General features: G+C 38.6%; 1 protein-coding gene across 3 annotated transcripts in view; it reads left to right on the top strand.

Annotated features, from left to right (window-relative positions):
- Positions 1-13,961, top strand: part of PALD1 (phosphatase domain containing paladin 1) — a 159,021-nt gene that overhangs the window by 92,063 nt on the left and 52,997 nt on the right. For all 3 annotated transcript variants that reach the window (XM_075216597.1, XM_075216598.1, XM_075216599.1), the window contains 6 exons: positions 1,156-1,307; positions 3,894-3,990; positions 4,388-4,492; positions 11,153-11,248; positions 12,487-12,621; positions 13,324-13,440. In XM_075216597.1, coding sequence (XP_075072698.1) covers positions 1,156-1,307; positions 3,894-3,990; positions 4,388-4,492; positions 11,153-11,248; positions 12,487-12,621; positions 13,324-13,440 — 702 coding nt within the window. The remainder of the gene's footprint in view (positions 1-1,155; positions 1,308-3,893; positions 3,991-4,387; positions 4,493-11,152; positions 11,249-12,486; positions 12,622-13,323; positions 13,441-13,961) is intronic.

The raw sequence follows: 13,961 nt of genomic DNA on the forward strand, positions 1-13,961 counted from the left end.
ATTTTTGGATAATATAGGAAATCATTTCACCTATTCGCTGCATTTGATTGATTGGCTACTCCAACCACATACAAGCCTATGAGACTCGCTGTTGCTCTAGTGAAAGAGAGGCCATTTTCCGCATCCTTTTTTCCAGGGTGGTTTTGTTTTTTTTTGTTTTTTTGTGCATTCAGAAACATACACTGCTCCTTTCAGTAATAGGTGTATTGTTGTGGGCTATTTTTGTCCAGGATTGAATACCTAGGGCATTGTCTTATTATTAATATTCACCTTGCTCATCATAAAGGGACTTTGGTTGGTGGTATCCTTATTATACATTATCCTGGTCACATGAGACTGGCCAGAAAGGACCACTGTGCTTTTTAGTGTGGGTGTGGTTACTGAATTAGAAAGGGCCACATTATTCTGGGTTTATGTTTATACAACCATGCCCTGGCTTACAACTTGGAATGGCATTTATCAGCCCAGGCAGGGTATCACTGGGGTCAGTTATAAGAAATTTGGAGGTTGGGACACACACAAGACACTTTTTGGGTAAAAAAAATAGTAAGAAAGAAAAGTGTGGTCCTTAAATTGTAGTAGGACCAGTAATGCTCTATTACTTTTATCTACCTGGTTAGAGTGTTGCCAATACAGTGGGTCCTTTTGTCATGTTGGTAGTATTGTGCTTGGTCTGAGAAGACAAGTTGTCTCTCTGCTGTTTTCACTGTTAAACAGGTGAGTATACTGCACATTTTGGAAGCTGTTCAACAAAGTAGTATATTTTCTGCATTGATTTAGACTGTATTTTGATCAAACGGAGTGTGGGTAGTGGGGTTTAAATGTTCTGAGTGGGACGTAGACTACTTCACAGTTCTATGATCAGGAGAAGTGGCAAATGAGCAAATATCAGAGTAATCCACGAAGAAGATAAATTCAGGCCTTGATAATTACACCCTTAAACAACATTGCACAAGGATGTGAGAAGACCTTACCATCACTGTTGTGCTCTTGGTACACCACTATCTAGTTTCTTTTTAAATCTAAAGTCGGAGTATAGTACAGCTCCATAATTATGTAAAATGTTTGAGATTTTTCTTTACAGAACAGTAAAAGAAGCTAGAACGCTGACATGTTAAGCCTCGATATTAATAGAGTATATTTTGTGCATTTTAGGAAAACCCATGTCTCCTGCTGCTTCATGATGCCAGTCGCCCACCGCCAGCTTTGCTCTTCAGTTGCCAAACAGGAGTCGGCAGGACAAACTTAGGCATGATTCTGGGAACATTGGTTCTGTATCACCGCAGAGAAGCCACTGAAAAACAGACGTGAGTTCTTCAAAGTGCTCTAGATCTGGTCATTATATGACGGCGGTAGGACTGCTCTGAGGGGTTGGGCAGCTTCTCTATAATCATATGTAATGCGGCAGAAGAGGGTGTTGCTACATAGTGTGGTCTACTAGACGAGTAAGTTTTCATTTAGGATTTCCATGCAGCAAATAGAGCGGTCTTTTAGTGTTTTGATGAGGAGAGGCTAAAATGAGCCTCCAGCTTAAAGCTGCTCTATCATCTAGGTAGGGAGAAGAGGATTATAGCTCCATCACCTCCCTGGAGCCTGTGGAAATCCAGCTGCATGGATCAGCCCCCTAGGCTCCATGGTTAGTCTCACAGCTCTGCCTAAGAACCTGTGATGTCTGGAGGAGGGGCTGGACCAGTGCAGTGCCCAATGGAAGCTGCAATCAGACACTGAAGCTTCTGACAGGTCCCCCCTGGCTCCCTTGTTCTGCAGTCATTGTATGTGATGAGCAAAAATGATTACAACTACTGTATGTGGCAATGCAGCCTTTCATTATGCCGTAACAGCCTTCTTCTTTTACAGAAGTTATTTTCATGCTCACAGCTACTTAAGAACGATACACATTATCAAACAGAGACAGAGTATGACCGTTTAATCCTCACTCTAAAATATTTACCAGTGTTGGTCAATCAGACAAGAGATTCAGAGCCATAAATAAAATTTGCAGAGAGAACCTGTGTAATATGCAATCTATCACCATGTGCTAAGGATCACCACTTCGCTGATTTTAAAAATAAATATCTATACAAAAAATGAATTATAAATTGCGTGTGCTGCACAAGGTTCGAAGGAATATCATAAATACAGAAGTGCCTCACATTCTTCCATTTAATACAAGGCCAGTGCTAGACTATAGAGATGTGTGTGTGACACCACAATTTTCCTGCTTCAGTTTGTTATGAGTATCACATCACCACTTTTCTCTGCTGTTGGGGAACAATGCACCTTCCACTATCTAATCCATTGTCTTTGGCTTCCTGATATCAAGTTTCCCCCTCCCCACATCATGACACTGCTCCTGTCACTTACAGCCCTGTCCTCACTAATATAATTGCATAAGTGGACAGGTTGCTATATTCGTACAAAAAAAACAGGGCGAATACATTCCACAACTTTCACACACACATGCTTACAGCATCAAAGATTTAAAAAGATGATATCTGATTGGCTACACGTTGTTCTATCCCCACCCACTTCAAAACTGGGGACGTTTGATGAAAAAGAGATGAAGGTAGATAACGTCTCTTAAAGTGGAACTGTGTCTTGTCCAAGTGTCTTATTTTGTTACTTAAGCAGTTGTTGTTCTTTCTATTATTTTATGACACTCTAAAAACTTGTTATAAATCAATTTACTTGAAAATATTTTAATTGACATCTATCATTTCTCTAAAGTGTTTGCAAGTTGTGTTTTCGCATGAAGCAGTATAAATCTTTATTGAAATCTAATTTGTAATAATGACCAAATCTGTGGATAGGGATATATCCCTGGTTTAATGCAATACAGTAGTTAAGGAAAAGATTAAACACATTTAGGGCTTATTGGCACATATGCGCTAAGGAAATGGATAAAAACACATAACTACATTGACTTGTGCATTTTATTAGTTAATGTGTGAGAAACACAGAGAAGGAGATAAGTTTGGGCAAGCCTTTAGAGTATGTACCCATGGGCACATGACATGCGTCTGCTGTAGGTTGTGCTGGGCCTCTGCTCACAGCTTCTTGAATGGCTGTCTATATAGGGATCACTGAGCTGTACAGTAAATATGCTGTCTGAACACTTGATGGGCTATGAACATAACATGCTGCTCTCTTGATCTATCAAGCGTTTAGAAAAGTGTCACTGTGTACCGACATCCTATTAACTGTGAGGTTCAATGATCCCTATCTTAACAGGCGTCGAAGCTGTGTTGAACTTTGCTGCTGCAGAACATACATCACAATGGGCACATAGTTTATACATACTTACCCTAATTACTACTAGCCTGTTTCTCATTCTTAGCAATCACATACACAATGAATTTTCCAGATTCCTTTTGGAGCCTGGAGATAATGTAAATCAGATTTATTTATATAGTAGGGCTTACAGACAGGAGCTGGTTCCTATGGTAATAAGTCTTGCAACGTTTGGTACAAGTATAATTTGGCAAGAGAAATCTCTTGGATTCCTTCTAATCAATTCTTAGTAAGCAATGTGGCCTAACTAATTGGTCTGGATGTATAGTAACTGAGACATGGTTTTTATTTTGTACACCAACATTATGCGACTACGGGGGATTCCTTTGGTTATATAAAATGATACTATGGACATGATTGGATTTACAGTTTTTGAACCCATTCCTATAGGCCCCCTGTTTTGCAGAGTTTTTGGATCACCTCGCATGTCATTATTATTCCTAATCCATTGTCTTTGGCTTCCTGATACATGTAGTGTTGTGAAGACACGTATTATATATTATAATGAACCATAAGATAAAGCATGTACTGTACATATTACAAAACAGTGGGCTGTAAATGGTTAAAGTAGACATGTTAATTCATTTGTTTTCGGATTACAGCATCCCCCAGAGCACAAATGATTTGCCAAAGGAATGTTTCCAGGTCATACAGAACTTCATCAATATGGTACCAAATGGAGAAAAAATAGTTGAAGAGGTAAATATCTATACATCCGGAATGACAATCTTGTCATTTTGTCACTCTATTTATACCACTACACAAGGAGTGTTTGTTATTTAAATTCAGGGATTTAAAATATTGTGATTTAATTGTTTTGCTACGGCATATGATAAGAATAATATAAATGAATTTTGCTACTTGTGTGTATGCAAATTACTGTTACCCGCCCCTCCTCAATGATTTTATTGGGGAGCTTTCAGGCTAGCTCCTGTCTCCTAGCATTGTTTAGTTTCTGCTCAGAAGGGAAGAAACATAGGCTCCTGCTTCTAGTAATACTGCTAGCTTAACAATCAATCAATTACAGTATTGAGTTTTAAAAGCCTGTGCAGTTAAGCTGCAGGTGCTGACCATATTGCTCTTCCTGCTATTCTAGGTAGACCATGCTATTGCCTTATGTTCTGAAATGCACGACATTAAATCCGCCATATATGACTGCAAGAAGAAGCTGGAGGGCATTGGTGAAAACTACAAAATTCAGGTATCTTGTTCTCCCAGTAGTAAATGAATCTATAGCTACCACGCAGATTTCCTGAATATAAGTTTTGGTTTATTTTGTTAGAGAGTTCAGCCTGAGCTTTCATAGTTACTTGAAAAAGATGTAATTTAAATGGCTGAATGTTTTAATGAATGTATGTGTAGTATGTTTATTCCTTGTTTTTTTTTTTTTGTCATATTTTGTATTGCTTAACATCTCTGGTGAAAGGTTAACAGTGTTTCTGCTTGTTGCTGTGTGTATGACAACTGAGCTGTTTTTCATACAATAGTATAAACTTCAGACAGGTGTCTTCTCCTCTGCGTTTAGCAGAAGGTCCACCTCCTCCATCACTAACCACACTGTACACATCACAGGGCCCGATGACGTGCTGGGGCCGTTAGTTTAAAAAAGGAAGGAAACTGTGTCTTTTCTGATTCATAACAATCAAAACACGCAGTATAAACAGGACAGACTTGATGTAAACAGTGTCAGGAAGGTGTATTCAGCAAATGCACAAGTATCTGGGTGACAAGTCCCCTCGGAGATGCTGAGAGGGACTGCGGATCTGTCACACAGTGTTTGTCATCCAGGAAGCTTTAGGAATTCAGGACGTGTTCCAAGAGTGCACTCTCAAGGAAATTTATCTTCATCTGCGCATCTTGGGATGTATCTGTCAAAGCAATGTGGTTATAACATACTGTCTTCATGCTTCATATGTCAAGATTAGAACCTTTAACAGCCTCAAACAGCTGAGGGAGATGTCAAAACATCCAACGTTCCAAAGCACATATAATCTTCTGACCCAGACTGCATTAACTATATCATTTACAGAAAGACTGATAAAACAGATGCCGTTAGATGCTCATCCTGATACTGTTATTTGTACCAGGAAGTGGTTCTTTATATAGCAGATACAGAGTTTTGTGTTCCTAAATATGCAGAGATAAGTTTGTCTTGAATGTAGCTCAGTATGTTCTGATACAGTAATTTGATTAAAAAAAAAAAAATTCAAAACACATGGACACTGTCCAAACTTTATTTTCAGTTGGATGTAGCCTGATCGGATCAGTGGACTTATCTTCTCTTTTTTTTTTTTTTTTTTTTGCACTCCACAAATAAAAACAATGGTAAATACATATCATATATGTAAAGACCAGATTATAATGTATAGGGAGCATAGATCAGAGTATACAATTGGGAAACCAGTACTAAAATATGCACTTGAGAAGTACATATTATTGATGGTTATGTTATGAAGTAGGATAGGGGAGTTAGAGGCCAAAGATTGAGAGTCGAGGGGAAACTAGGCCAGTGGAAGACGATGGAGGGTATAAACCATCCAGGGTGAAAGCTGGCATACAGTGGGGAGCAGATGAAGCAAGCAGTGGTGGGGTAAAGAGGATTTGCAGAGGGAGGGAAAGGGCCTCTCCTCACTCTGTCCATTGACACACAGCCCTCTGCTCTGTCCCACAAGTCTGCTGTACTCCTTGACTGCTACCTCCCCTTCAATCCCTCACATTCAATCCCCTCTCAGTCATGCCACTTCCTCCCCTGTAACACCCCAGGATTTTTCTCATTCTGATTTCAACGAAGACTCTCATCCACTCACATGTCATCTCCTCAGGGCCTGCAGCCTGGGGCGCTGAAGCCAGGGGGGGACGTAGCGTCGCCGATATGTTTTTTTTTTTTCTCTAAATGTGGCAGCCGGAGTCATCGGGATCGCACCTGGTCTAAAGGAGCAGTCCCGACTGTCACTATCACATGACAGGCAACTAGCAGCGTAAGTCCGTTCTAATGTCTCGGGTGGAGGGGCAGCAGATGGGCAGGTGAGGTGGCGAAAGTGGGGCAGGTGAGGTGGCGAAAGGGGGGCAGGTGAGGTGGCTGGAGGGGGCGCTACAGCTGAAATAGCCTAGGGCGGCCAGAACCCTTAATTGGGCCCTGCATCTCCTACATAGATTACAGCAACCTCTTTGTCTCTGGCCTTCCTCTGACCCAGCTCTCCCCACTTAAATCCATCATTAACACCACTACTCGTCTTATTTTTCTCTTCCGTTGCTCTACATCAACCTCCCCTCTCTGCCAGTGGCCACACTGGCTTCCTTTCCATGACAGAATTCAGTTTAAACTCACTCTCGCCTATAAAGCTCTCTCCCCACTACATCTCCTACCTCCTGTCTGCTCCTGACCTCTGCCATCTCCAAGACCTCCCCTGCTGTTTTGGAGCTTGCTTCCTCACTATCCACTAGTATCCAAGGCTTCAAAAGTGCTCATAAAACTCATTTCTCCACCATAATCTACCAGCTGTCCTCCTTACTACCCCTAGTGCCACCTCTCGCACTGGCTCACACCCCTGTTTGTGGCCTCTCCCTGCTAGATTATAAGCTCTCACGAGCAGGGCGTTCTTCCCTTGTGTCCTCATCCTTTCATTACTTACTTCACCAACATAGCCATGTCCTGCATCTCCACCCTGGGCTCAGCTAGTGGTCTCCACACCTCCCTAACCACCATCAGTGACTCTGATCCTGTTCACTACAGGCGCAGGTGCTGCTTCCTGCTATGTCCCCTAACATCTCCAGCCTGCTTATTCAAGCTATAGTGAGATGCAATGTTCTCTTATATTCTATAATGTGTTGTTCTGTAATGTACTGTTTTGCTGTATGCACTTTGTACGGTGCTGCTGACTCTTTATTATAAACTGTAGGAGACACACTACATTTATCACCAATAGATAAACTAATTCAGACAATGGAGCAAAAAATATGTATTGTTATCATTGATTTGCTATAATTTGCTGCCCCCCCCCCAATCCATCTGCCATAGACAACTGTCTTATTTGTGTATTCTGGCACCATACATTATGGCAGAAATATTGATTGTGAAATTATTTACCATGATCCAACTTGCAGTGATAACTACGTATGAAGTTTGAATTAGATCATATGACGTTGTAGATTTACAGTGCGAGCAGTATTGTCTTATAACACCTCCATGAGCTTCATGTTCATCCTTCTATTGTTAAGTGCAACAATTGTCTAATTCACTATTCTGCTCACCAACTTCCCATAAGCAGATGGTCTTGTGAAGCCAGCCTGCTGTGTTTTAAGCAGCACTGACACACACTCAAATATTATCTACAAATTAGGTTATATATTGCAAGAGGTGAGGACAACCAAGTGTAGCACTCAGAAGAAAAAAGTAAGGAACATTTTTTAATACCGTGGGTGCACAGAACATTTTCTGTTTACATAGAGCGAGGGCAGCACTCCACATTTCTATGAAGTTAAAATATTTGATGGCTTATACTATTTTGCAGTTATAGAACAATTTAATATTGCATCAGTGGTGACTGTGTCCCAATACATGGAGATTTAAGACTGCTGATTATTGAGTATAAAAGCGATGCAGGCAATGTGCTAATTAGAATACTGTTTAGCTTTTTGGATGGACAGATTTTGCCCCCACATGTGCCTGGTTCAGAATTTTAGCACTTTGCAGTGTTTATAAGCTGCGTTTTATATCTTAAAATCTGGTGAGCTTGATGTACATGTCTAGCAATGTCAGCAAAATGGCTTTTGTCTTCACAAATATTCAGTAATTTTTGGTTTTAGAACATTTGAATAGTTTTAACCAGCATGGAAGAGTTGTGGTGTTTCATGGTGTTATAAAGTCATTAAGTATTATTTATATGTATTATTTATTACTATTAACTTGGATAATATGGTTTATTTATAATAAAACAAGGGCTACTGTATGGTGATGATTTGAATAGTGGACACTTGGTGCAATTTGTAGCACCCTTCTCCCAAAATCATGTGTATCTCAAACTTTTCAGGGGTCTTCTTCATTGGCGCTCTCAATTCAATCTGTTTTCACAATTACCCTAAAATAATCCGCCATCATTATGCACCCAAGTCCTGTGTAATATTTCCCTATTGTCTTTAGATTGTAAGGTGTCTAAGGGTAGGTTCTTTCAGTATTTATATATAGTTTGTCTTGTTTGGTTTTTTATGTTTAATATACCATACTTTTGTTCAATGTTTTATAGTTACTATGTACATAACTAGAATACTGTAATAACTAATGTAATCTAATGACTAATTTCAGATTGTGACATTATTAGAGATTCCGAAGTATGTTACTGCAATTAGCATGGCAAAGAAAACATGAAGTGGCTATTATAAATTGACCAAATTTCATGATGAATTAGTGTCCCCATTGTGATCACTTTACTATGAATTCACAATGTAACAATTTCAATGTTCAGATTTGCTTAAAATATAAAGGTAAGAAGCATACAGAAGTCATTTAAAGAGTTCGTATATAAGTATGAGTATTTAACGATAATAAAATGCATGGACATTAGACTAGAAACCATTGCTTTACAGTCATCCTACCCACTGTGTTCATGTGTTTTGGAATGCTGTCACAGTGAGCCCCTAAACATAAATAGAAATGCTAGTAACTATAGAATATCAAATGTTTTTGCACTAGTATTTTTACTGGTGCTACAAAATACCAATGCAACGGTTATGGAGTTTAAGGCTTGTAAATACAGAACAATCTATTTAGCTTACGAATATGTTGGGCATAGCGCCACCTGCTGCTTTTAACAGTTTCACCTAGTATGTTTGTTTTCTGTTTCCTATAGGGGGACTATATCAGCAAATTAAGCCAAAAGAAAAAAATGTGTATTTTAACTTTGAGATGTTTCCCCCCCCCCCTTTCATGTTTTTTTTACAGTGAATGAATAAATGTATTACATTCAATAGTTAGTTTTGTTTTTTTTAATAATTTGTCGATCACAAACACTTGTTAAAGACTCTTTTATTATGGATTGATGCTGGCGTACTTTGTAAATTATACGACAAATCTATAAAAGTTATATTGTTTTCTGTCTCTTCTTTCTTCTATTCTTATAGTTAAAACTTGGTCAATATCAGGACTCTTTTTATTATGATATACAATGATTGTATTAGTCCCTGAACATGCATAACTTGATTGTAGCAGATTTTGTCTTGGACTGATGCTCATTATTGACCTTCTCAAAAATAAAACTTTAAAAAAAAAAAGTTATATTGTTGTTAAAGGTAATTTACATCTGAAATTCCCTTTAGTCCCTGATCTGCCCTGCTTGCTGTCTGTTTTAAAATGGATGAGGAGCGAGATGTTTTCAAAAAAAAAAAAAAGTTATCAACTAAATTTTTCTGTTCTCACAAGAGCCCCTCAATTCACAGATCTATTTTCCTTAACCCCTTAGCGAGTAGAGGCATCTACATTGGACTGCAGTAGAGCTGCACTGCTGGTCAGGAAGGAGTCTACAGGGAGAGCATTGCATGATGTGGATGAATGTGGAAAATTACTGTGACTTGATCATAAATTGAATCCCCCTCGCTGTTTATTCACAGTTCACGTTAGTAATAACATTTTTGAACACATGAGATTTACATCAGGAAGGAACAAGAGTTTATAAGTAGCACCAATTTAGCAGGCGACTTTCTGAATACTGTAACAGTTTTATTAGTGACGGCTTGTCCGGAATGACTGTTTGCCCCAATCTAAAAATGATTCCTTTGTATACATATGAAACTCTCAGCAGCTTTGCACTAAGTGCTCTATGGGGATCTGGATTAGTTACCTATTGCTATGTATCTTTCTATCTAATGGATATGAAACCTGCAGTTTGCATGTCTGCATCCTTTAACATTTAATAATGCCTTGTTAAATTACATACTTCCTAACTTACTGTATTTTTGCTGTAAATTTGACATGTATAAAAAAAAACCATATCCACTGATATTTCGGATGTGTTCAAACATGTTGTAAATCATACAAATACTAGTAAAAACCCACCTAACAGATGCATTTGATATGCATTTTTAGTGGCGTTTGTGTGCTTTACGTGGGCGCCAAAATGTGACAAAATGCTGGAAAAATGGAACAGGTTGTGTTTAGAAAACCGCATGTAAAAAAAACCCACCAGTGGGTATGTACACAAAGCACAAAGTAGAACAGAACTGTATAACTAGGCACATAACAAACCATTTCCAAGTGTAAGTATAAACACCATTGACGGTCACTACAGAAACATACAAGCTGTCCGTTAGATATACCTTTTGGTTCTTGATAGGTAATATAAGGTGTGATGGTAATGAGGTTTTTGATCATCCTGATATTACCAGTATCCTATAGTCCAGTTGTGCCGCCATTACCCTATACTCCTCTGTGAGATGGTTTAGTTTACAGCCATCTACTTCTGGTTTTCTTCATTATGGCTTGCTGGATGTTAATTGCACTGTCTAAATATATACCACAGAATAACAACTTAGGGGAAAAGTTTACATTACAAAACCGTTTACCATAACAGAATAAAAGCTAAATATATATATGTGTGTGTTTAGATGACCATATTTGGTTAGATTCAGGATTTGCAGAACCATTGCATATTATACATAGGGATCCCATCCTGCATTCCCGAAACTTCCCAAAAATCAGCTAAACAAATATACAAATGTCCACCTACCTGAAAAGGCAGATGCTTGCTCATCAATGATCTCTGAGAATGTTCCATTATTCTTATTGCTATATAATCATAGCAAATTCAAGGCCTGTTGCCATTAATATGACTTATTGACACATTTTACTTTTTTGTTCTTTTTCTTTTAGGGAAGTAGTACCAAAGAATATTTTCTTCGAGGAACCCTCAACAGTCTGGAGCGATACTTTTATCTAATAGCTTTTAACTATTACCTTCACGAGCAGGTAACCAGAATAACCGTATAAATCTAGCAATACACACGGGATCTCCTCTCCCCTCTCTTGCTTTAGTTCTCTCCCCCTTCCTTGCTCTAGTTTCTTAGTGTCCTGGCGCTCATTTATACCTCCTTAGTACAAGTAAGCTGATAATGTACTGCACATGGTTTTGTATTGCACTGTATGCCTTATCCTTTCTTGTCCTATACTCAACTGGCTTGATATTTTACTGCACCTTGTTGTAATGCCTTGTCCTGTTTTGCCCAATGCTGTATGTACGGCGCCATGGGCCCTTTGTGGCGCCATATAAATAAAAATAATTTAATTCTTTGATGGTGGTATTAGTACAACTCAATTAGCATTACATAAAAGATTGTTTGTTTTCCCATCATGTTTATTTGATTTATATGTTTTCAGTAATGCACAACAAGGACAAATATTACAGATTCCTTTACTATACATTGGTCTTGGAAAATACATTCGGAAACAATATATAGGAATCACATACAAGTTTATACATTAATCTAATAGGACGGTACTACATATATCATTATACAATATATCTATAGTGACCGTAAATTGGAATAAAACATGGAACACAATAAATCAAAAGCATTTAAAGAACTGCGCATCAGAAGAACACCTAGATTCACCATTACCTCCTAATGCTTAACGTGACGTATTCCATTTGGACCAAACATTTAAGAATTTGGACTGTTTCTACTGATCTATACAAACCACTCATGATCCAGTGTTTTGTTGACTTAATCATCCATCTCCGCAAGTGCTGGCTATACATACATTGGTCAAGGTGGAAAGATTAAACACATATTGGATACATGTTTTAGCCAAGAGGTTTGTAAGCGTTGACTGAGATATAGTTTTTTTTTTGGGAGAGCGAACGCTTGGATACTCCAGTCTGTTGTATACAGTTTAGTACCGCTAACGCCAAGGGCATAAAAGATAATGAATTTATGTGTCAAAGCAAACTTATACGGAATAACAGATTAGAGCATTGCCGTTTGCTCAACCAAATTGTCTAAGCAATCTATAATTGTATTATTGTTACCAATGTATCTCATGTTACTGTTTGATGTGTAAAGTAATGTTCATTTCACATTTTCTTTTATTAATTGCTTGTTTGCCAAAATGAAAATATCTAATAAAAGAGTTAAGACAATCGCCCATGTTTAAATTTATACATCGCCACTGTGTTTAACAGACTATGCATGTCTTTATCATTGCAGTACCCCTTGGCTTTCGCACTGAGTTTTAGTCGATGGATGTGTACGCATCCTTGGATTTACAGACTGCAGTCAAACATGAATTTATCAGAACTTACTTTAACTGGTGAATTACTAACCAAAGGGACGCGGGTATTGGTAAGTACTGACTTTTTGGTAAATTGTATGGCATACGTGAAATGTTTTGTTTTGATGTTTGCTTATAGCTATACACCGCTATTTAGCAGGCTGGTGATAATGGGGAAGAAGTAACTAGTTTGCCTGATATCACTATATGTGGGGGTTCAAACTGGTCAGACGTGAGTTATTGGAATGTGATTCGTTCAGCCACCACTGTCAATCCAGTGTGTGCAGTCATCTGCCTACAGGAATGAAGGCAGTCCAGTCGCTTGGCGATTGATTGTCACATACATGGCTAGCTTTATGGGTATGTATGTACAAACATAGGATTAAAATAACTTTGATTTATATCCGTAACCATAATACTGACTTTGAAAGTCAAGTGGGCTAAAAATGCTAAGTTAACCTTTTCTCCACATGTTTTCTTTGTGCATGTTAGGGAATTTAGACTGTAAGCCCCAATGGGGCAGGGACTGATGTGAATGAGTTCTCTGTACAGCGCTGTGGAATCAGTGGCGCTATATAAATAAATGGTGATGATGTCTGCCATGTGACCCACTTAGGTTTGGGGCTTACCTCCGGATCACCTAGTAACTGTAATGGCTATTTATCTAATTTAGAGGAAAGCCTTAGGCAATTCTGACTTTTCAAAAAGCTGAATATGAGCCTTTACTTGCCTTTTCAGAAAATATTTGCTCATTCAGCCATTTTCCTTTGCAGGTATTGGATGAACGATTTTCACCGGATGTACTGAGCACCGTGAAAGAAATGAATGTAGCCAACTTTCGAAGGGTGCCCAAAATGGCCATTTATGGCACTGCTCAACCAAACTCAAAGGTGCAGTACAATTAACATATATACTTTCTTCACCTTTGTTTATGTAACAAATGGGACTGCATTTCGTTAATCGATCTTTATACAACCAGGAATTGCTATGGACTTTCTATATGCATGGCAAACAGTGACCGAAAGATATAGTTTACAGTAATGCAGATCCTCAAACAATCATGAACATTTTGAGCAGTCCACCAACACTCCTCTAAAAGCACAGTGCTGTGTTAGAGCATTGGAAAGAAGTAGTGAAAATGATGCATGGAGTGTGTCTAAATGCTACTGAAAAATAAAAATTCACTGGTAGAGAAAAATCTGGCTTTAGTCCCATTATTCAGATTCCAGCATTTTTTTAAGAGTTGAGACCAAAAGGATCACTTTATAAACTGTGTAACAGGGCAGAGCTTCAAGTCTTGGCATTTCCAGCTAGAAAAGAACAGTCTATCCATGCGGTGAATCGGAGTCGTGGTGATTCAGTAGACTGTATATAGATGCCACACGTCTGAGCTGGATTACTCCAGGGTCAA

The sequence above is a fragment of the Mixophyes fleayi genome, chromosome 6 (genome assembly GCF_038048845.1).
Source record: "Mixophyes fleayi isolate aMixFle1 chromosome 6, aMixFle1.hap1, whole genome shotgun sequence".
NCBI lineage: Eukaryota > Metazoa > Chordata > Amphibia > Anura > Limnodynastidae > Mixophyes > Mixophyes fleayi.